We start from the raw sequence: 23,653 nt of genomic DNA, 5'->3' as shown, positions 1-23,653 counted from the left end.
ATGAGACAGCCGCCCGGCCGCGCTCTGCCCGAACCAATCACAAGGCCGGAAGGGGCGGGCCCTAGGGTACGTGGCTCAACGCGCGCGGTGGGTGGGGAGGTTCGGGGTCAAGGAGCAAAACCGGCACAAGATGGCGGCGGTAGCGGCAGTGGCGGCGCGTAGGAGGCGGTGAGGAGCCCGTAACCTGGGGGCGCGCCCGGGACGCCCCTAAACCCCCCAAGCCCCATATCGCTCCTTCCTGTATGTTTTCCTGACACTCTGGCACCCCTGGCCTGGCGAGGAACCTGTGTTCCTTTGGAGGCAACCTCAGTCACTTGCAGTCTTCCCGCGGTAGATCCGCGCGATGTTGGGGGCCCTTACCTGTGGGGCTCCAGGCTCCTGCCTCGCAGCTCAAGAAGGGTGCAGCTGTGTGCCTTTCTTGGTTTTAGCCTCTTTCAGCCGCCGCCCTCCTCTGGCGGCTCGCGGCGGTCAACGCCGCCGCCTCCTTCCTGCAGTGCGCGGGGCAGTCGGGGCGGGGGACAGGACGCGCGGCCTGGCCTTGGGGGAGGCAGCCTGCTGCCCTGCGGCCCCTCGGCCTGGCTGGAAACACCGCGGCTGGCAGTTATGCCTGCACTATCCTTCTTACCCTACCCCCCAGAGTCCCGGACCCTCGCCCTGCCCTGTCTTCACGTGGACGCCAGCCCTGGCTAGTTCAGTGTCCACGGTCGCTGGGCACGGCTGGGGCAGGATCCAGTAAGTTCACAGTCAACCTGGATGATGTTGCCCAAACACAACATGTAATCGAATGGTTTGGTCTCCAGTTTATATTACCGGGGAAAAAAAAAAGAGGTTCGAAACACATCACTAGCGCCACAGAGTTTACTAGCACCTAACGGTTGTATTGGGGTGGGAGAGACATGTGATGTCCGAAGCAGTGAAAAGGCGTGGATCGTAAACTCAGCTGTCTGGGAGCCTGTAATCTGAAACAATAAACAGGTGCAACTGACCCTGCTGCTCATTCCTGACTTTGGCTTATGAACACCTCTTGTTTGGGATGTGCAAGGCATCCCTGAATTCCTAGGGCCTTCCAACAGGTCATATCTGAAAGATTCTTTAGAAATCTTATCCCCACTGGCATATCTCCAAACTAATTTTATAGACTGTGCAAATAGGCCCTAAAGGATATTTAACTCACTGTACTTCTGATTACTGGTGCTTTGGCCGGGTGGCCATGGGTCAGTGGCCCAGGGTGCCTGCTGCAATCCCTCAGTCATGCGTGCTTTACGGTTGAGTTTTCTGGTAGCATTTCTTATGCTTGTTTTGCTAGTACCTATTCCTGCTTGGCCTATTAAATTATGGTGCCTGGTGTTTTTCTCACTTTTCTGTCTGGCCTGGTGTGGAGCAATCACTTTGCACATTCTTCTGGAGCTGGAGGGTTCACTGTTCTGTGATCTCCTTTCTGGTAATTTTCTTTACCTTTAGCTTCAAGCAGATACTGAGACTAATGCTAGACACCTAGATACAATGTGTATAGTAGACCCAGTCTTTAGTTACCTTATTATAGGTTGTAAAATTGTATTGCTTAGAAGAATCCCTCCCCTCTCTGAGTTTGGAACACTTTCCTGGTCTGCCCACATCAGAGTCACCAGGAGAGCATGTTTAAAATGCAGTGTCTGAGGTTTGGGAATCTTGATTTAATAAGTACTGCAAGTTATTCTTTTTTTTTTTTTTTTTGAGACAGAGTCTTGCTCTGTTGCCTGGCTAGAGTGAGTGCCGTGGCGTCAGCCTAGCTCACAGCAACCTGAAACTCCAGGGCTTAAGCGATCTTACTGCCTCAGCCTCCTGAGTAGCTGGGACTACAGGCATGTGCCACCATGCCCGGCTAATTTTTTCTATATATATTTTTAGTTGGCCGGATAATTTCTTTCTATTTTTAGTAGAGATGGGGTCTCGCTCTTGCTCAGGCTGGTCTCGAACTCCTGACCTCAAGCGATCCACCCGCCTCGGCCTCCCAGAGTGCTAAGATTACAGGCGTGAGCCACCACGCCCGGCCAGTATTGCAGGTTATTCTTAACAGATGCTAAAATGTAAGAACTGTTTAGGATTTACTCAGAATGGATGAATGTATTTTTTAAACTAACTTGTGTAGATAAGCCTGTTAGTCCCCTTTCTGTCATTTGATAGCACATTGGAAAAGGTTGGGGAAGTGACAGTTTGTGATAACCTTGGGGTGATGGTCCTCAATGAGACATGCCCCATTCATCCAGATAGTGATGGGTGTGCTGTATCGTGCTTCATGGTGAAGTACGTGGGCCCCAAAGTCAGGCAGAACTGGGTTGAATCCCAGTTTCAACTTTTCCTAGCTGGTTAATGTTACGTGAATTATTAAACTTTTTAACCTCAATTTTCCCATTTGGGAAAAAAATCCCTAACCCTGTATTCACCAGGAAAACAGTGAAAGAAAAGGAAAAGAAGTAGCGCATGTAAAGAAGTGGTTCTGCATCCTGTTTGCCCATTAGAGTTGTTTAGGGAGCTTTTAAAAAACTGATGCCCAGATTCCTCCTCAGGCCAATTAAGCCAAAATCTCTGGAGGTGAGACCAGAGCACTGATACTTCTAAAAACTCCAGGCAGAATTAAAAACTAGTGATAATAAAGCAGTTAGCTAGGCCTCTGGGAATACACTGGGGCTCAATGCATTTTAGCTATTGTTACTCTTTTTGGCCTTGGGTAGTGATGGTGATGACTTGTTTTGAAGATACAGGAATGAAGATCAGAGGAACAGGCTGCCCAGGGTGCAAGGGAAGTTAGGACCCTAGGAACTGTGACCAGCAGACTAGCTGAGGGCACATCTTTAACTTTTTAGCTCTGCATCTACCCAACGCCTTGCCCAGGGAATGGCATAGCCTGCTTTGTGTGTCTCTTCCATACACATGGTACTACCATTTCCTCTGGGACTGTCACTGCTCCTTTCCTCTGAGAGGCTGATGTAACCAGAGTCAATACCAGGGCCTCTGAAGGCCAAAGATCCTTTGTCTACTTTTTCTGCCTTTCAAAGGGAAGGTGTGAGTGAGCCAACTCCTCAGTCCTGACCCTTAACCCTATGTCTACTCTGCCTTCTTTTCTATTTGATGTGATTCCATCTTTCTCCCCTCTTTCCTGAGCTGTCTTCTAGGACTCTGAGAGGAAGAGGCTTTTAATTCCCAAAGTGGGGCCCTTCCTGACCCCTGTGCTGATGTTCCCTTTTTGTCCTTTTTCTTTCCCTAGGTCTTGGGCAGGTTTGGTACTGGCTTGTTTAGGGGTCTGCCTGGGGATTACCCTTGCTGTGGATAGAAGCAACTTTAAGACCTGTGAAGAGAGTTCCTTCTGCAGGTATGATATGTCTGGGAGAATGGGATGGAAAGTAGTGTAATGTAGGAGGTGTATGACAGATGGGGTAGCTTGAGGACACTACTGGTGATAGAGGGACCTAGGGACATTGTGGGTGCCCCTCTTGCCCCTTCTTACTTCCCAACTGTTTCACTTGGCAGGCGGCAGCGAAGCATACGGCCAGGCCTCTCTCCATACCGAGCCTTGCTGGACTCTCTGCAGCTTGGTCCTGATTCCGTCACAGTCCATCTGATCCATGAGGTCACCAAGGTCAGGCAAGACAAGAAGGAGGGATGGGAAATGGCTGAAGGGTAATTTGGGAAGGGGGAACCTGTAGCCACCAACATCTGTCCCAGCCTAATCTTGGGACTTGGTGAAGAAATCTGATCTCAGGTCCCTTAGGCAAAGGGCTTAAAGGAGGGGACCACTCTCTGAAGGGAATGGGTTCAGAGGGCATTTCATGGTTTAGTCCCTCTCCTTTCTCCAGATCCAAACCTTTGTCCCCACAGGTGTTGCTGGTGCTGGAGCTCCAGGGACTTCAAAAGAACATGACTCGAATCAGGATCGATGAGCTAGAGCCCCGGAGACTCCGATACCGTGTGCCAGATGTTTTGGTGGATGATCCCCCCACAGCTCGGTAAATTTTTCCTAAGAAACATATCTATCTCCATGGCCCGTTTTTTGGTGGCTGACTTTCTTTTCCACATTAGGGTAATATTTAACTAGCACCTGTCCATTCCTCAACCTGTCCCCATCTTTCCCTCTGTTTCCCTTACTTTCTCTTTTACCCTTTATCTGCATTCTTTCAGCAAATAGGTATTGCTGCTGCTTCTGTGCCAGGCCTGGGTTAGGTGCTGATGATACAAGAGGGAATAAACCAGGCACAGATCTTGCCCTCTGTGTCCCTGCTTGGTCCCTCCCCCTTCCTCTCCTTCTTTTTCTTTTCTCTTCCTTCCTTCCCTCCTTTTTTCTCAGATACTCAGAATAGGATTACTCAGATTCTTCAGTCATGGCACCCTGTCTTTATTGTTCCATGCATGGCTTTCTCTTAAGTACTTAAGAAAAAAAAACGTAGTAAACATTCCACTCCGTAAACTCTACCCTCAGCCCAACCATATGCTCCTCACTGTAATGTACCATTGACTCTGCCAGAGGTGATCTTTATTCTGAAGTTTATCATCCTCTTGCTTTTTCTTGTTTGAACAGTTGTATCTTGTGTATATGTATATATACATGTACACATATGTGTCTGTGTGCCTAAGCAATACATTATGTGGTTTTATTTGTTTTTGAGCTATAAAGGAAAAGGATCTTAGTGAATGTGGTCTTCTGGGATTTCCTTATTTCCACATAACTTTAATTCTGTTGCATGTAACTTTAATTTGTTCATTTTTAGTGCTTCCTAATATTATGTTATATGAATATATCCCAACTTTTTAATATTTATCCATTTCTATCTTGATAGGCATTTGGGTTGTTTCCAGTGTTTTGCTATCCAAAGTGTTGGCATGAACATTCTTATACATGTCCCCGATTATCCTTGTGCAGGAGTTTCTCTTTGGTGTTTATCCAGGAAAGGAACTGCAGTGTTACAGAATATTGAGATGAACAACTTCCCAAGATAAAGCCAAAATGATGTATGAGAGGCCTCATTGATCTACATCCTTTGCAACACTTAGTACTGTTGGACTTAATTTTTGTCAGTAGGTAGAGTGGGTATAAAATGGTATCACCTGGTGGTCTTGGCTTTGTTGTCTTTCCCAGTTTGTTAATGAGAAAGAGCACCTCTCTATATGTTTTTCATTCTGATTACTGTTCTGTAAAATGGTAGTTCACAACTTAGGCCCATTATTCTTTTATGTTTGTTCATATTGATTTATAGAATTCGTTAAATAGTCTTAATACTGATTCTTTATCACTTACGTGTATTACAGCTATCTTTCCCCTGGTTGTAGCTTATCTTTTTGCTTTCCTAAAGGTGTCCTTAAAAAAAAAACAACTTTTTATTTTAGAATAGTTTTAGTTGCAAAGAAAGTGAGTTATAGGAAAATTGCAAGAATATTATGAGAGTTCCTGTGTGCCCTGCACCCAGTTTCCCCTGTTTTTAACATTACTGTGGTTCATTTGCATACTTAATGAGCTGATAGTGATACATTATTATTAACTAAAATCCATATTTTACTTAGGTTTCCTTAACTTTTTTATTTATTTATTTATTTTATATTTTTATTTTTTGTTTTTCTTTTGATTCTGTTTTTCTTTTTCGGCAAAGAACAGCAAGGTTTCCTTAGTTTTTACTTAATATTCTTTTTCTATTCTAGGATCCCATATAGGATACCCTATTACATTTAGTTGTCATGTATCTTTAGGATCTTCTAGACTGACTTTCCTTTTCTTGATGATCCTAATGGTGTCTTTTGATAAATAGACATTCCTAATTTTTTTTTTCTTTTTTTTTGAGACAGAGTCTTGCTCTGTTGCTGGAGCTAGAGTGCAGTGGCATGATCATAGCTCACTGCAACCCCAAACTCCTGGGCTCAAGCTATCCTCCCGCTTCAGCCTCCTAAGTAGCTGAGACTACAGGCGTGTGCCACCATGCCTGGCTAATTTTTCTATTTTTTGTAGAAATTAGGTCTCGCTCTTGCTCAGGCTGGTCTTGAACTCCTGGCCTCAAGTAATCCTCGTGCCTCAGCCTCCAGAGTGCTAGGATTACAGGCGTGAGCCGTTGTGCCCTGCCGACATTCCTAATTTGTCAGATTTATCATGTATGAGTCCTTTTTTTTTCCCCCTCTTTTCAGAACTCTAACCTGTTAGATGTATCAGTCTTTTACCTTCTGGTGTTAGCCTTTTCTGTGTTGTTTTTAAATAATCCTTTTCTACCTCAAGATCAGAAAAATATTTGTTTCTGTTTTCTTCTAAAGCTTTTACTTTTAAGTTTTAAGTCATAATCTTTTTGGAGTTTATATCTGATAAGATGTAGGAATATGATATTATTTTTTTCCTATGTGAAAAACCTATTTTTCCGACTCTGTTATTGAATAGTCCTTTCTTCACTGATCTGATGTGCCATGTCTATTACATTTCAAAGTAAGTGTACATGGGTCTGTTTCCAGACTCTTTATTTGATCAGTATTCTGAGTTCCTTTGATCAATTTGTCTGTCCCTGCACTGTTACCACACTGCCTATTGCTCTTAGCAGGTTCCACCTTCTTCTGAAGTGTAGTGACCACTCTTGGCCTTTTGCACTTCCTTATATTCCTTTCAATCTCTTTCCCAGGCTTTCTGTCTCTGGCCACGATGACAACAGTGTGGAGCTAACGGTGGCTGAGGGACCCTACAAGATCATCCTGACAGCACGGCCATTCCGGCTTGACCTACTAGAGGACCGCAGCCTTTTGCTCAGTGTTAATGCACGAGGACTCTTGGATTTTGAGCACCAGCGGGCACCCAGGGTCTCGTGAGTACAGGGGTTGGGACTACAGGTTGCCTAGTGTGAAACAGCATAGGGGGGTTGTGGGATCTGGCATTGGGTTCCTGGGAGGAGATAGGGTGGCAGGACAGTGAGGTAGGGGCTAGGGGCAGGGAGAGGCTGTCTATTAGGGAGGGTAGAAACCAGACCCGGGTTGCAGTTTTCTCCATTTCCTGTACAGACTAGGAGGCAGTCACTTTTGTCCCTGAGCTGTACCCTGGGCATCTCGATCTCTGGGAGGCCTGCCTGGGTCTACCTCTCCCTCTTCCCCTTCTCATATCATCACATTTCCCAGATTTATTTTCTTCCTTTTTATTTTTTATTTTTTTAATTTCTTTTTCCCCCATCTCTGGAAGTTTGTCCACTGAAACTCACTTTTATGTTTCTGTTTTTGTGTTGGTTTTGTGCCTCCTTTTCCCCTTTCCTACCCATCTCCTCCTGCCCCAGTTTCTCGGATAAAGTTAGTCTCACGCTCGGTAGCATGTGGGATAAGATCAAGAGCCTTTTCTCTAGGTAAATCCACAGCCACTGGTACTGTATCTGTTCCTCTGCCCTTACCCACCCTTCACTCTAGCCCACAGGGGAAGGGGCCCCAGATCCTTCCATGCCTTGCCCTTCACTCAACCCTCTCTCCCCAGCTATGTGCTATCTGTTCCCCTGTTTTCTGTTCCTGGCTGGGAGCCCCCTGGGAGAAGGAGGATAAAATGTTGGAAGTCTGTAAGGAACATAGGGAGCTTACTGCTTTGCCAAGGGGTGGGCGGAGAGATGCTGCCTATTGCTGAGTTTCCTGGCTCTCAGCTGGGGTGCAGCTGAGGTTCTGGGCAGAGCTGCTTGCCAGCTGCCCTTGAAAGCATTCTTTGGCAGAACCTCTTGAAGTCCCTGTGTATATCTATAGAGGCTTGGTATAGTATGACCCACTTGCCTTTGCAAAACGCTTGTGTCAGGCCAGGACACTGAGGCCTAGTGAGGGGATTTGGGGCCAGAGTCACTCAGTGGAGGCAGCAGAGCTAGGATTGGCATTCAGAACACAGGCACCTGCCTCTCTCTTCTGGGATGCTGGCAGAGGCTGTTGATTTGGGCCTGTGTGTGGAAAGCACCTCCTGGTGCCATTTACTCTTCATTTCCCTTTCTCATTTCTCCCCCATCCTTTACCAACTTATCTGCTCACTGGGGGTCCCTCTCCAAGCTTTAACATTCAGTCCCTTCTTCCAATGCTTTCGTTCCTTTGGACCCTTGGCTCTCTATTCCCCTACCCCTCCTTCCACTAGCCCCTCGTCCCTGCCCCCTCTGGATTGGAGCAGACAGCTCTCCTACCTTCCAGGCAAGGATCAAAAGACCCAGCTGAGGGCGATGGGGCCCAGCCCGAGGAAACACCTGGGGATGGTGACAAGGCAAGTCGGGTGGGTGGGCAGGGGGGTGGTTGGAGGGTAGGGCTGGCTGGGAGGTTGGATGGAAATGGTCCAGAAGAAACTTGAGCTTAGTCTTGTCATCATGGATGGGATTTAGAAAATGGGAGTGGGAAGAGAGAGAACTGGTGTATGATTGGGTAGTGGTCCACTTTCCTCCTTACAGCCAGAGGAGACCCAGGGGAAGGCAGAGAAAGATGAGCCAGGAGCTTGGGAGGAGACGTTCAAAACGCACTCTGACAGCAAGCCGTATGGTGAGGGGCTGGGAGAGCCTTGGCAGGGGTGCAGGGAGTCCTTGCCAAGCAGGAGCTCTGGAGCTTGTCCTTTGCTTTTTTTTTCTCCCAGGCCCCATGTCTGTGGGTTTGGACTTCTCTCTGCCAGGCATGGAGCATGTGTATGGGATCCCTGAGCATGCAGACAACCTGAGGCTGAAGGTTACTGAGTGAGTCCTACGGTGACATCAGGATTGGGAGTGGAGGGGGAAGAAGAAGTCAGGGCTTTGGGAGATGTGCATGAAGATTGTTTGCTCCAGACAAGCATGGATGACTTCCTGTGCCTGCATCACCTTTGATGATCAGAAAAGTCATCTTTGAGAAAGGACAGAGGAGCCAGTTCATATCTATTATCTGTGTCTATGGGGTGGGGGTTGCATATGCCGCAACCCGGGGCGAGTTATCAGCCCAAGTTTGTCTGTCTGCCTGCAGGGGTGGGGAGCCGTATCGCCTCTATAATTTGGATGTGTTCCAGTATGAGCTGTATAACCCTATGGCCCTGTATGGGTCTGTGCCTGTGCTCCTGGCACACAACCCGCATCGTGACTTGGGCATCTTCTGGCTCAATGCTGCAGAGACCTGGGTTGATATATCCTCCAACACTGCAGGGAAGGTGAGAGCACAGGCACAGGGAGAAAGGACAGGGTGAGCCTTCCAGGCCTTGAGACAAATGAGTATGCTAGGGGTATTAGTTTTGAAGAGTCTGGGAGGATAACCTATTTGGGGACCAGGTGAAAGAAGGGGCCCTGGGCCTGATGAGCATTTGAGTTCCCCAGTCACTCCCAGAAGACACACACTCATGGGAAGGCATTGCCCTTTGTGGACTGAGGGGATACACTTACTATCAGTACATTCTGTGCTAGGCACTCTTCTAGGTGCTGGGGATATAGTACTAACCAAGGTTGAAAAAGTCCTGACTCCCAGGAAGACAGATGTTAATCAGGTAACAAAGAAGGCAAGATGAGTTCAGGGGTGGTAAGTACTAACAAAGACTTGAAATGGTCATGGGGTGGGGGTGGGGGCTGTTTTGCTTTAGACAGTGTGGTCCAGGAAAGCCTCCCTGAGGAGGCAACGTTTTAATTTCAACCAAAGTGACTCACAGGAGCCAGCTGTGTGTGGATTCTGAGGAGAAAATTGCGGCTTTAATCTTATGGTTGGAGGAGAGGGCTGGTGACTGACCTCTCTCTGGTTCCCTATACAGACCCTGTTTGGGAAGATGCTGGACTACCTGCAGGGTTCTGGGGAGACCCCACAGACAGATGTTCGCTGGATGTCAGAGAGTGGCATTATTGATGTCTTCCTGCTACTTGGGCCCTCCGTCTCTGATGTCTTCCGGCAGTATGCTAGTCTCACAGGTACATGGTGTTCCCGTTCTGTTGGGTGACAGCCTCATTTTTCTGCTCTTTTCTTTCTGAGAGGGTGATTCTACACATTTTCAGAGGTCCTGTGCCCTAGCTTGTACCCTTCAGTTTCTGGGTATTGGACCTGATCCCCATTGTGACCCTGTCCCTTGATGAACCTGCAGGGACGCAGGCATTGCCCCCGCTCTTCTCCCTGGGCTACCACCAGAGCCGCTGGAACTACCGAGACGAGGCTGATGTGCTGGAAGTAGATCAGGGCTTTGATGATCACAACCTGCCCTGCGATGTCATCTGGCTGGACATTGAACATGCTGATGGCAAGCGATACTTCACCTGGGATCCTAGCCGCTTCCCTCAGCCCCGCACCATGCTTGAGCACTTGGCCTCCAAGAGGCGGAAGGTAAGATGCTTGGTCTTCTCAGGCAAAGGCTGAGGGAAAATAGCCCTAGAGAGCTATGACCACCCACGTTCCTTGCCCCTAGCTGGTGACCATTGTGGACCCCCACATCAAGGTGGACTCTGGCTACCGAGTTCACGAAGAGCTGCGGAACCTGGGGCTGTACATTAAAACGCGGGATGGCTCTGACTATGAGGGCTGGTGCTGGCCAGGTAGGCAGGCTCAGAATTGGGGGAGAGGAGATTGGGAGGCCAGGGATGTAGAATGGTGGCTCTTTTGCCCCTTAGAGGGTTTACAGCCACCCATAACCTCTTCCAGGCTCAGCTGGTTACCCCGACTTCACCAATCCCACCATGAGGGCCTGGTGGGCAAACATGTTCAGCTATGACAATTACGAGGTAGGCAAGGCCTTGCCCAGTGACCTGCATCTGTCTTTCCCACCCTGCTGCCCTGAATTAGTCTTTCTCTCTTGCCAACCCTGCTTTGGTTGATTGCCTGTAATGTGTCGGGGGGCCTTGATCCTGGTAGGGCCCTGAAAAATGCATCTTTCTAGATTTCTAGGAGCTTTCTGCTCTAACACTGTGTTCTTCCTCCCCTCTGTCTTTCTGGCCCCATTTTCTATCTGTGTTCCCAGGGCTCAGCTCCCAACCTCTATGTCTGGAATGACATGAACGAACCATCTGTGTTCAATGGTCCTGAGGTCACCATGCTCAAGGATGCCCAGCATTATGGGGGTTGGGAGCATCGGGATGTGCATAACATCTATGGCTTCTATGTGGTAAGGGGCTGAGCCAGAAGAGTTGGTGGAAAGAGGGAAAACAGGGCCCAGGGACTGAGGCCCAGGGAACTTGCAGATGACAGCTGGCTTCTGCTCCTCACTTTGCCTCTTCTCTCTTTTCCCCACCCAGCACATGGCAACGGCTGATGGCTTGACACTGCGCTCCGGGGGCATAGAACGCCCCTTTGTCCTGAGCAGGGCTTTCTTTGCTGGCTCCCAGCGCTTTGGTAAGATCTGGAGAATGGAGCTGTGGCAGAATGGTGTGAAGGCCAGATCGCAGGACCCATGGGCCTGGGCCTGGCTCTCTGAGGAATCTTTCCACGCAGTTGTCTTCTGAGAGTTGCACACTGCATCCACCCAGCTGTGCACTTTAAGGGAAGCCAGAAGTGGGAAGTCTAGTCCCCATTCAAGTGTTCTTGTGAACTCTGCCATCCTTAGCAGGGTCCTAGGGGCCCCAGAATAGATGTGGCAGGTCAGAGAGGTCAGCTATATAGAAGGCCAAGCTTTTTCACTATGTGCAATCTCCCACCCCCTTGTCTTCCTTAGGAGCCGTGTGGACAGGGGACAACACTGCCGAGTGGGACCATTTGAAAATCTCTATCCCTATGTGTCTCAGCTTGGGGCTAGTGGGACTTTCCTTCTGTGGGGGTAAGTGGGGGAGGAATTTGGGATCTTGGTTTGGTGGGAGAGAGACAGAGTGGAGGGCACAGGACCTAGGCATGAGCAAAGAGCTGAGAGTCCACACTGAGGCCCTGGGAAGCTCCTCAGGCAGCATCTCTTTTCCAACCTGTTTTCTCCCTCCCCTCTCTCAGCGGATGTGGGTGGCTTCTTCAAAAACCCAGAGCCAGAGCTGCTTGTACGCTGGTACCAGATGGGTGCCTATCAGCCATTCTTCCGAGCACATGCCCACTTGGACACTGGGCGACGAGAGCCGTGGCTGTTACCCTCTCAGCACCGTGACATAATCCGAGACGCCTTGGGCCAGCGGTATTCTCTGCTGCCCTTCTGGTACACCCTCTTCTATCAGGCCCATCGTGAAGGCATTCCTATTATGAGGTGAGGCATTCAGTTGGGTCTTTGGAGAGTGGGCTGAGGTAGTTGGGGGACGTGAGGGGCTGGGCTGCATCTCTGGGCCTCTTTCTTTACTCACCAGGGCATTGTAAAGGAGGGAATCTGATTTCAAAGTCAAGAATGAAGAGGAAGGCTAGGCGCAGTGGTTCACGCCTGTAACTAGCACTTTGGGAGGCTGAGACAGGAGTATAGCTTGAAGCCAGGAGTTTGAGACCAGCCTGGGCAACATAGCAAGACCCCATTTCTACAAAAAATAGAAAAAAACTAGCTGGGTGTGGTGGCACACACCCATAGTCCCAGCTACTCCGGTGGCTGAGGTAGGATCCCTTGAGCCCAAGAGTTTGATGTTCCAGTGAGCTGTGATGATGCTACTGCACTCTAGACCAGGCAACAGAGCAAGACCCTGTCTCAGGAAAAAAAAAAAACGGAGGGAGACTATCAGGGATGAATAATAGCAGTAAACATCTAAAGAAAATTGCCGGCCGGGCGAGGTGGCTCACGCCTGTGTAATCCTAGCACTCTGGGAGGCGGAGGCGGGTGGATTGTTTGAGCTCGGGAGTTTGAGACCAGCCTCAGCAAGAGTGAGACCCCGTCTCTACTAAAAAAATAGAAAGAAATTATCTGGCCAACTAAAATATATATATATATAGAAAAAATTAGCCGGGCATGGTGGTGCATGCCTGTAGTCCCAGCTACTGGGGAGGCTGAGGCAGTAGGATCGCTTAAGCCCAGGAGTCTGAGGTTGCTGTGAGCTAGGCTGACACCATGGCACTCACTCTAGCCTGGGCAACACAGCGAGACTCTGTCTCAAAAAAAAAAAAAAAAAAACAAACAAACAAAAAAAAAAGAAAATTGCCAACAGTCACAAGCTCTTCGTCAAAAATAAAACAGGGTAATGGATACCTTTCCATAGGTAAACTTAAAAAACAAAACAGAGTAATGGGATTAGGTGGTCACAAAAAGCCTTTTTGAGAACGCCATGTGAGATGAAGCCTGAATGACGAATGATGAGTGAGAGACTTTTGTGATGTAGAGGAAGAATGTTCTTTTTTATTTTTGAGACAGAGTCTCGCTCTGTTGCCCACGCTAGAGTGCCGTGGCGTCAGCCTAGCTCACAGCAACCTCAAACTCCTGGGCTCAAGTAATCCTCCTGCCTCAGCCTCCTGAGTAGCTGGGACTACAGGCATGCACCACCATGCCCCGCTAATTTTTTCTATATATTTTTAGTTGTCCAGCTAATTTCTTTCTATTTTTAGTAGAGACGGGGTCTCGCTCTTGCTCAGGCTGCTCTCAAACTCCTGAGCTCAAACAATCCACCCGCCTCCGCCTCCCAGAGTGCTAGGATTACAGGCGTGAGCCACCGCGCCTGGCCGAGGAAGAATGTTCTAAACAGAAGGGACTGCAAGTGGAAAAATCTAAAGTGAAAATGAGTTTGTTGTGTTCTAGGAATAGAAAGAAGCCAGTGTGTCTTGGGTACAGTACGAGAGGGAGAGCTAGGAGTTGAGATTAAGAGGAAAATATGGAGTTAGGCTGGGGAGGGGGTTAAAAAAAAAAAAAGGAAAATATGATATGCTCCTGGAGGGCCTTGTAGGCCAGGGGAATGAGAAGTGTGTGAGGAGGCCACAGGCAGGCTGTTGTGTGTAACAGTTTGAGGAGGGAGCAGGGAAGAAGAGGTAGTGATGGCTTAGGAAGTTCAATGACCAGGGTTGGGTTGCATAGCCAGGGCCTGAACCCTGACCAGACTAACTGGATGCAAGCTCCTGTGTCTTCCTCTGTGCTATCCTTATTGCCAGTTCTTGACTTTGACTTCTATCAAAATTGAAATGTCTTCCTTTCTTGTCTTGCTTCATTCCTAGGCCCCTGTGGGTGCAGTATCCTCAGGATGTGACGACCTTCAGTATAGATGATCAGTTCCTGCTTGGTGAGAAATGGGGAGGACAGCTGGTGGTGGGTTGGCATTAGGCTAACAAACACTTGTGGGAACTTTGTCTGCAAGTGCCCAGGAGAGAGGAGTGAGGCTGGTGGTGCAAGGAGTAGGTGCTTTCATGCTCCTTGCTCTGGGATCCCCACAGTTCAGAGTTGATTCTGGTATGTTTTAGGGGATGCACTGCTGGTTCACCCTGTATCAGACTCCGGGGCCCATGGTGTACAGGTCTATCTGCCTGGCCAAGGGGAGGTGAGTTAAGGAAGGGCATGGAGGAGAAAGATGGTGGAAGTCAAAGGGGGCAAACAGGATGGTGCCCTGTGTACTGAGTGACCCCAGTATCTTACCCGTTCTCTCACCCACAGGTGTGGTATGACATTCAAAGCTACCAGAAGCATTATGGTCCCCAGACTCTGTACCTTCCTGTAACTCTAAGTAGTGTGAGTATGCCAGCTCCATCTGCTTGTAAATTTCCAGAAGAGGGAGAGAAAATTGTGCTTTAGGGTCCAGTACTTAAGTGGGCACAGATGAGCAAGAGCAAAAAATGCTATGGGGCCCAAGGCTGGACAAGGGAGTGACTTCATCCCAGCACTGCTCTTGCCCTAGATACCTGTGTTCCAACGTGGTGGGACAATTGTGCCTCGATGGATGCGAGTTCGGCGTTCTTCAGACTGTATGAAGGAGGACCCCATCACTCTCTTTGTTGCACTCAGCCCCCAGGTGAGTGCACAGGCAGGGAGCTTCCTCAGCCATGCCTGCTTCCTAGGATTCAGTCCCCTGGGGTTGTGCCGCTCACTTCTTTTTGGGCTCAGGCACTCACCTGTCCCCATTCCTGCTCAGGGTACAGCCCAAGGAGAGCTCTTCCTGGATGATGGGCACACGTTCAACTATCAGACTCACCATGAGTTCCTATTGCGTCGATTCTCATTCTCTGGCAACACCCTTGCCTCCAGGTAATGGGGTACCCATTCTTTGTCGGCTGCCTCCAGAGGGGGCTGGACCTCAGGTTTGGTCACAGTCCACTGTGCTCTTTTCTCACATCCTGACCTTTCTTTGGCTCTCCTCCTGCTGTGACATTTCCCCCCCGATGGGCATCTTTTTCCACCTCTAGCTCAGCAGACCCCAAAGGCCACTTTGAGACACCAGTCTGGATTGAGCGTGTGGTGATAATAGGGGCTGGAAAGCCAGCAGCTGTGGTACTCCAGGCAAAAGGTGAGTTAATAATCTGGCCCAGGATGGGGAAAGGGGAAGCAGGGGCAGGGTTGAGGATGGTCTTGCCTGTAGGAATGTAGTTGCTATGCTACTATATAGTCTCTTGTTGTGACTGTGGCACTCCTTTTTCTTCCTCTCCTAGGATCTCCAGAAAGCCGCCTGTCCTTCCAGCATGACCCTGAGACCTCTGTGTTGATCCTGCGCAAGCCTGGTGTCAATGTGGCATCTGACTGGAGTATTCACCTGCGATAACCCAAAGGATGTTCTGGGTTGTGGGGAGGGGAGTGGTGGTGGTGAGAGTTACTCTTTCTTCTGCCTTGGAGTTTGACTCTCCCCAGACTTCACCTTTCTTATCCCAAGACCCATATTCTGCCAACATTTGGGCAGGATGAGAGGGCTGACCCTGGGTTCCAAATTCCTCTTGTAATCTGACCTCTCCTACTCCTTGGATACCAAGCCTTTTCCCTCCATCTTCCCAACCTCATCCTGTTGCTCTAACTGGAGCACATTCACTTGTGAAGACCTGAGGACCATAGGGCCCTTGCCACCTTTTCTCTTTCCCTTCTTTGGGGGCCCTGAATCTCCGCCAGACCCTATCCATTCATGCCTCTTGTGTGTTGATGCCATTTCTTGGAAGAAGATGAGGGCAGTGGGCTTTAGGGCTCCTTTTCTCCTTTCTCTTCTCTCCCCACCAGAACTGCTCTCCCTCCTTTTATTTCTTCCTCTTGGCTCTACTCTGTCAGTCCTCCCCATTCTATGCCCCACTGATACACTGGGACCACCCCTTACCTGGTAAGGGATGAGTGGATCAAAGGAGTGGGGTTGCTGGAGAACCTTTTCCCTCTCATTTCAACCTTTTCCCCTCCCCGATTCCTTCTAGAGCTGCTGCAGTTCTGACGGGCAGTTCTGCCTCCCCTGTCCCTTGGGGGAAAGAAGTTTCCATCCCTCCTTAATAGGGGATGGGCATTAAACTTCTTTTGCTCCCTTCTCATCCCCTTTGAGGGGCATTCAAGATGGAGAAATCAGTTGTGGTTTCATTGAATCACAGTCACCTGTATTTATTGCTGGGAGAAGGCTGGGCTGGGGGAGATGATCATGTGTGCCCAGGGTTGGCCTGAAGCCCTGGGTGGGGGATGGGGGCGGACTAATGGGGAACTAGGGGGAATATTTGGGGAATTTTTTTTTTACTTCCTCTTGGCCCCCAGCTGTGACAGGTTTTGATAAAAGGAGAAACAATAAAGGGATAAACTATAAATAACTCGAGTGTCTGGATTCTGGTTCTAGCCTGAGCCATAGACTGAAGAAGCTCAAGTTCCTGACATTTTCATCTGGCTTCGGCATAAATATCATTGATTCAGCAAAATGAGCAAGCTCAGGCCTTCCTCAGCTTATTAGATGCAGATATTTTCATAGAAGAGCCGAGCAAGGTTATCACATTTTAGTAGGCCTCGTTAGTAGGTGGTGCTGAGAGCCATAGGGTCTTGGATGGAAATAGCTGTAAGGTCAAATGTTCTCACACTGAAGCCTGCTTCTTTCTAGTTAATGGCACTTTTAAAAATTTCCCATTGTTTTAGTGACGGGAAGTAGTTTCCTCTATTTTATAGACCACAAGGCCTAGAGATTATTTTACAAGAAAATGGGTTTTTTTGTTTGTTTGTTTTTGCTCAGACTAGCCTCCATACCAGGAGAAACTGGGTTTTTTGTTTTGATTTGTTTTTGTTTTTTTAGGAAAAATGACTGCTAAGGATGGCTTGTGCTTGTGAGGAAGTAGGGGATGAGTTTATGGAATTCCCCAGCTAAGGAAATACTTCCAATCAATTCCCTAGAAGTTAGTCCACTGCCTTGGCACCCTCACTGTTATATGTTGAAGAAATGTGGGCCAAAGGAATAGTAGAGATCCCGGAATCAGGTGTCTATGTATAGAAGGAACACAGAAAATTGCCCTATGGCAATGACATAGTTTTTGTCAACCTTAGTTTCTTATCTATAAAATGGGAACAATACCTCTTACCGGTGCTGAGACTACCGGATAGATGCATAAGGAGAAAACCGGCGCAGGGACTGGATTTCTCGTGTAATTCTGTATTAAAGGGGCGGTTCAAGCTAGGTCCCACGTGCTCCCACCCGGGCTTCTGACTGCCGGCCACGCGCACTTTATGCGCCGGATATGACGTCGCCGTTCCGTGGTTCCCGGAGCCAGGCGGAGGGACGGGAAATTAACTTGAGGAAGGGGCACTAGATGACCGGAAGTAGGTCCCGGGCGGCGCTGCCGACCCCTGCTCCGGGGAGCAGGTTGAGGAGCGCGAAGAAGGCGGGACGCAAGGCGGGGCCGCTGCAGGGGCGGGGCCTGCGGGCGCGCGAGGGGCGGAGACCCCCTCGTCCCCTCCCCTGCTTGCCTGCTCCGTCGCCCGCGGCGGCGCGGCCATGAAGCTGAAGCTGAAGAACGTGTTTCTCGCCTACTTCCTCGTGTCGATCGCCGGCCTCCTCTACGCGCTGGTGCAGCTCGGTGAGCGGGGCGGGGCGGGGGTGCGGCGGGCCGGCCCGAGGGCGCCCGCCGCCTTGGATCCCGCCCTGGGGATGAATCCCCGGCAGACACCATTCATCCCGCTCGGCCCTCCGGACAGCCCTCTGCGGTTGGTCGCGGACGCTCTCCCCTCTCTAGAACGCTCCGCGGCATCCCGCCGCACCTCGGATGAAATCCAGACTCCTTCCCAGATCCTGCAAGGCCCTGCATGTTCCTGCCGCTGTCTGCCTTTCTAACTCCATTCCCCACTCCTCTCCCTCGCTCTGCTCCAGCCAGACTGGCTTCTTGACAGTTTCTCGAAAACCCCACGCTCATTGCTCTCTCAAGCCCTTAATCTGTTCCCTCTGCCTGCGGTGCTTTTCTCCCAGCTCTTCCCGGTCTGCCTTTCTCATCCTTCAGGTCTTAGCTGAAATGTCACCTCAGAGAGGCCTTCCCTGACCACTAAACTAAAGTAACCCTTCTTATTCCTGATTCCCTTTTATTTTCTATCCTTTTTATTGTTTTCATGGTCCTTATCACAATTTGTAATGGTTTTATTAATTTGTTTCTCTGATTAGTGTCTGCTTCCTCCACTAAACTGAAAGCTTCATGAGGGCAGGTTTTGTTCCCTGCTCTATCCCCAGCACCTAAGGCAGTGCCTCCTAGGAGTATTCAATAAATATTTATCCAATGATGGAATCAATGAATTTAATGACGAGTCTTTGGTCACACAGCCAAGGGAACAGACTGAACCCTGCCTCTTATATAGGGATTTAGGGACAGTGCCACTTTGTGATCCTCAGGTATTAGGTCATTAAATATGAAATGTCTGATTTTGAATCAAAAGTGTTTGTTTGTTTTTTGAGACAGAGTCTTGCTCTGTTACCCTGGCTAGAATGCTGTGGCGTCAGCCTAGCTCACAGCAACCTCAAACTCCTGGGCTCAAGTAATCCTACTGCCTCAGCCTCCTGAGTAGCTGGGACTACAGGCATGTGCCACCATACCCGGCTAATTTTTTCTCTATATATTTTTAGTTGTCCACTTAATTTCTTTCTATTTTTTTAGTTGAGATGGGGTCTCACTCTTGCTCAGGCTGGTCTCGAACTCCTGAACTCAAACAATCTGCCCACCTCGGCCTCCCAGAGTGCTAGGATTACAGGTGTGAGCCACCGTGCCCGGCCCCAAAGTGTAGTTTATTATATCTCAAACAAGAAGCAGTATGCGCCTAATTTATCAACACAGTTTCGCCATCTTCACAGTAGTTTGTTGAGAATTTAATATTTTTCCTTGCAGGAAGTGTTCCAAAGCCTGAAAGAAGTGGTAGTCAGTTGGTGCAAGGTCTGGTGAATACAATGCATGACAATTTCCAAGTCCAGCTGTTGTAGTTTGAGCAGCGTTGTTTGTGGTGGAGCCTTATCTTGCGAGAGGATTGGCCTGTCTCTATTGACTAATCTCGGCTGCTTAATCACAAGCATGCTAATCATTTCATCCAAATGGTTGCAGTAGACATCCACCATAATTGATTGACCAGGTTTCATGAAGCTGTACTGGTTAATACCAGCACTGTACTACCAAACAGACACCATTTGGTTTTTTTGATGAATATTCAGTTTTGGACTACGTTTCAGCAGTTCATCTTTATCCAACCATTGTGCCACACACTTGTGACTGTCAAAAAGAATCCATTTTTCATCAAACAATATGGTGTAGAAATGGTTCACCTTTATGTTATGACAGCAAAGAAAGAGTTTGAAACAATTTCTCTTCCTACGCTCATTTAATTCATGCCGAATCCATCTATCCAGCTTCTTTACCTCGCTGGTTTGTTTCAAATGGTCCAATATTGTTGGAATAGTAACGTCAAACCTTCCTGTTGATTCATGGATAGGTTGAGATGGATTGGCTTCCACTCCAGTTTTCAGTTCATTATTATCCACCTTGGTCTCAGGTTGCCCATGTGGCTCATTTTCAAGATTAAAATAACCAGAATGGAACTTCTCAAACCATCAGTGTACTGCTGTGTGTTCATTAGTCACATCCTTCCCAAACACTTCGTTGATATTTCAAGGTGTCTGCACTGTATTAGTTCCATGATGGAACTCATATTCAAAAATAACACAAATTTTTGACTTATGTATGGTTTCACAAAAATTGCCCTTAAAAAAATTTTGAAAGATAATCACAAGCCAAAACATTTGTTTGAAAGACTGAGAATGTGCCTTCACAATAAAAATAAAACAAGAAGTGTCAAAATGAAATGTCAGAGATATCAGCTGTCAAACTTAGTACTTAAGGAAATTGGACATTTCATACTTAACCTAATATTTGAAAGACTGTCCTGTTTAAGGACTTCAGCTTGTTTGTTATAAGTCCAGAAGGCAAAATTAGGGCCAGCAGGTAGAAAGGATGGAGGCAGATAATCAGCTCAATATCCAAATGAAAATTGTAATAGATGGAATTTATTAAAGATGGAGAGAAGCTGCTAATTGAGACAACTTCCCCACACCAGGGGTGTAGAAAAGGCTACTAGAGAAGTTGTGTGTGGATTTGTGCATTGGCTAGGAGTTAAATGAGAAGGTGATGGCCTTTTGGGATGCTGAACATTCTGTGGTTCTCTGCCTCCCACCTCCTTTCCCCATGTTTCCTGGGACCAGGCCAGCCATGTGACTGCCTCCCTCCCCTGCGGGCAGCAGCCGAGCAGCTTCGGCAGAAGGATCTGAGGATTTCCCAGCTGCAAGCCGATCTGCGACGCCCACCCCCTGCCCCCGCCCAACCCCCTGAACCTGAGGCCCTGCCTACTATCTATGTTGTTACCCCCACCTATGCCAGGTATGGGCTCTGGTGCACCAAAAAAGGTTGCATTGACCAAGAAATTGGGGTTGATGAGGAGTTTGGGGAGCCACTGGGCTGGGGAATATTCCTCAAACTAGAGCATGCCAAACAACAAGACAAATGAACCACATCTTTACTTATAGATTTGTGGGAAAATGGTTGTTTTTCTATTAAAATAGACAGGGGTATACTATGATGTAAAATACAAATTTCCTGCTAAATTTTAAGATACAACAATTAAGTTTCAAAGAAATTTTGAGCTTACCGATAAGTTAACTCTCTCTTTAGGGATCCTTTGACGAAAATTTAAAAACCCCCGTCTAAATTAAAATAGAAAGGGGCTTGGTGGGATAGTCATACCAGGATATGAAATAGTTATTCCAGTTATTATTTACAGTGTGTTTACTCTTTCTCTACCAGGCACTGTGCTTAGTGCTTTACATTTTTTTTGTTTTGTTTTAAATCAGAATGTAATTTTATTACTGATAAAAACCAGTTAGGGAATGTGGTTTTGGATCTGTAGCCAAAAGGGCCTGTTAACTCACTCACTTCCCTGGAATAAGATGGCTCCCCGATCCAGGCACAGACAGCTCTAGACCCCACTATGACATGCACACACCACCAACTGGGGCAGGCAGGCAGATCGGAAGGATAAAGAAGCCCCGAAGAGGCCAGACCACACATTCCCAGTTCTTTCTCTAAACTCAAATCTCTCTCCCCTGGAGAGGAATGAGCCAAGGGGATTCTCTAAAATAAATTCCTTTCTCTGGAAACCCAGCACAGAAGGCAAAGAACCTGTTCTACTGGTGTTTTAGAAAGTCCTTAATATATTTAATCTTTAAAGCAACATTGTTATAAGGTACTGTTATTCCCATTTTATAGCTGAGGAAACAGGCTCAGGGAGATTGAGCCATTTTACCAACGTGTCTCGCCTAATAAATTACGAAGCTGAGCTTCAAACCCAGATCTATCTGATCCCAAAGCCTATGCCCTTAATTTGTAGTCTTTCACAGCCAGAGCCCTGGGGTTGAGGTGGGTGACCAACATAGACTGGAAGAACAGGGCAGGTGAGTGTCAGCATGAAGCTGACAGGCAAAAAAGAGAGTTTGGGCACTGGTTGGGTAAAGGCCATGGGGGGTGCTAGCAGTGGCCCAGGAGAAGCTGTCTGGAGTGGACAAATGGTGCCTACCCCATTCCCTCCTGCTGCATCTCTCCCCCTGCAGGCTGGTGCAGAAGGCAGAGCTGGTGCGGCTGTCCCAGACCCTGAGCCTGGTGCCCCGGCTACATTGGCTCCTGGTGGAGGACGCTGAGGGCCCCACCCCCCTCGTCTCAGGGCTGCTGGCTGCCTCTGGCCTCCTCTTCACACACCTGGTGGTCCTCACGCCCAAGGCCCAGCGGCTTCGGGAGGGAGAGCCAGGCTGGGTTCGGCCCCGTGGTGTAGAGCAGCGGAACAAGGCCCTGGACTGGCTCCGGGGCAGAGGGGCCGCTGTTGGGGGGGAGAAGGACCCACCACCACCTGGGACGCAGGGAGTTGTGTACTTTGCTGATGATGACAACACCTATAGCCGGGAGCTCTTTGAGGAGGTGAGCACTGGGATAGGAATGGGGCAAGAGGCCAAGTGGGGCCAGCTTCATTCATTACCTTGGTTACCAGTGTTGCTGTTGGCTGCTGGGCTGCTGGGTGAGGAGTGGGAAGCAGCGGGGCAGAGGGAGCCAGTGGCCCTTTCTGCTGCCCCCTTTCCCATGGGCCACCCCTCTGTTTCTTCTCTCCTGACCTCTGGTAGATGCGCTGGACCCGTGGTGTCTCAGTGTGGCCAGTGGGGCTGGTGGGCGGCCTGCGATTTGAGGGCCCTCAAGTACAGGATGGACGGGTTGTGGGCTTCCACACAGCATGGGAGCCCAACAGGCCCTTCCCCGTGGATATGGCGGGATTTGCTGTCTCCCTGCCCTTGCTGTTGGCTAAGCCCAATGCCCAGTTTGATGCTACTGCTCCCCGGGGCCACCTGGAGAGCAGTCTCCTGAGCCACCTTGTGGATCCCAAGGACCTGGAGCCACGGGCTGCCAACTGCACTCGGGTAAGAGAATGGAGGTGGCCATAGAAACCTGGCTCTGAGATGGATGGGTGATGGGAGAAATGCAGTGAGAGCTTAGGAATGGGAGTTTGAACCAGAGGGACTCTCCAGATCTCTGATCATCCTTGCTTCCTCTACTGGAAGCGAGGGAAGGAAAGTGGCCTCCTGCCACTCCATCTCCCAGAATCCTGGGAACCCACGTGAAGCAGAGAGGGTGAAGAGATAAGGCCCTGTTTTAGAGGCACTAAGATCTTCCCACACCCTGCTCTTCACACTTTGCAGCCTACACTGTGTAAAGGGGGTGGAGAATCCATTCCACACTGAGGGCCCCAGAGGCCCAGCTACGGCTGGTCCTGCTCTCACTGCAGCCCTCCTGCCACAGGTCCTGGTGTGGCATACACGGACAGAGAAGCCCAAGATGAAGCAGGAGGAGCAGCTGCAGCGGCAGGGCCGGGGCTCAGACCCAGCCATTGAGGTGTGATGACGGCCCCACCCTGACTACCACCTCACTTCAGGCACAGGCCTTGTGGGACTGGGCCCCAGGCCTACCCAGGATGTGGTTTTCCAAGTCGTGACCCCTCAGAGCCAGAGGTAGCCCTTCCTCCTCTCCAGGCCCAGGGCATGGCCCTGCTGCTTCTCCCCTCCCCCACCCTGCCATGTGGCACTGTCCACAGGCTGGGGACAGGTGGCCCTTGTATTGAGCCAGGTTGGTCCTGTCTGGGGTGGTGCAGAAAGACAGATGGACTCAAGAGGGAGGGCGGCAAAGGAACTTGGTAACTTATTGGGGCTGGGCATGCACTGGGGGGCTGGAGGAGCTGGGCTGGACCCTCCCCACCTGAGCATGCTGACCCCTTCCTACCTCCAGAATAAAGAATCTCAACCTGGAGGGGCTGCTTGTTTTCCTTCACTTCGCACATCTGGTTCTTGCTTTCTAATCCTTACAGATGTGGGCTCCTGTTCCTGCACAGGCTGAGCCAGGGTCAAAACTTTGGAGTCCTGGCTTCTCCATC

At 49.2% G+C, this 23,653-nt stretch overlaps 2 protein-coding genes across 4 annotated transcripts; both read left to right on the top strand.

Annotated features, from left to right (window-relative positions):
* Positions 1-8: 8 nt before the first annotated feature.
* GANAB (glucosidase II alpha subunit) lies at positions 9-16,491 on the top strand. 2 transcript variants are annotated; one of them, XM_045555858.1, is made up of 25 exons: positions 9-168; positions 3,245-3,349; positions 3,508-3,616; positions 3,856-3,983; positions 6,624-6,803; positions 7,263-7,328; positions 8,137-8,206; positions 8,388-8,475; positions 8,567-8,663; positions 8,926-9,106; positions 9,695-9,848; positions 10,019-10,254; positions 10,337-10,463; positions 10,570-10,649; positions 10,886-11,029; positions 11,160-11,256; positions 11,576-11,677; positions 11,842-12,085; positions 13,957-14,021; positions 14,200-14,276; positions 14,390-14,464; positions 14,631-14,744; positions 14,865-14,977; positions 15,136-15,236; positions 15,379-16,491. In XM_045555858.1, the coding sequence occupies exons 1-25, from the start codon at positions 131-133 to the stop codon at positions 15,486-15,488; spliced, it is 2,901 nt and encodes a 966-aa protein (XP_045411814.1). In that variant the 5' UTR covers positions 9-130; the 3' UTR covers positions 15,489-16,491. The 2 variants fall into 2 exon arrangements, with proteins under 2 accessions (XP_045411814.1, XP_045411815.1); XM_045555859.1 differs by lacking the exon at positions 7,263-7,328.
* Positions 16,492-17,418: 927 nt separating this feature from the next.
* B3GAT3 (beta-1,3-glucuronyltransferase 3) lies at positions 17,419-23,529 on the top strand. 2 transcript variants are annotated; one of them, XM_045555944.1, is made up of 6 exons: positions 17,647-17,742; positions 20,394-20,568; positions 21,795-22,155; positions 22,356-22,646; position 22,857; positions 23,026-23,117. In XM_045555944.1, the coding sequence occupies exons 1-6, from the start codon at positions 17,661-17,663 to the stop codon at positions 23,115-23,117; spliced, it is 1,002 nt and encodes a 333-aa protein (XP_045411900.1). In that variant the 5' UTR covers positions 17,647-17,660. The 2 variants fall into 2 exon arrangements, with proteins under 2 accessions (XP_045411899.1, XP_045411900.1); XM_045555943.1 differs by lacking the exon at position 22,857 and having other exon boundaries at positions 17,419-17,742; positions 23,026-23,529.
* The last annotated feature ends 124 nt before the right edge of the window (positions 23,530-23,653 follow it).

This window comes from Lemur catta, chromosome 7 (genome assembly GCF_020740605.2).
Source record: "Lemur catta isolate mLemCat1 chromosome 7, mLemCat1.pri, whole genome shotgun sequence".
In the NCBI taxonomy this organism is placed as follows: Eukaryota; Metazoa; Chordata; class Mammalia; order Primates; family Lemuridae; genus Lemur; species Lemur catta.
Note: the sequence above shows the minus strand (reverse complement) of the source record. Positions and strands in the feature narration are given on the sequence as shown.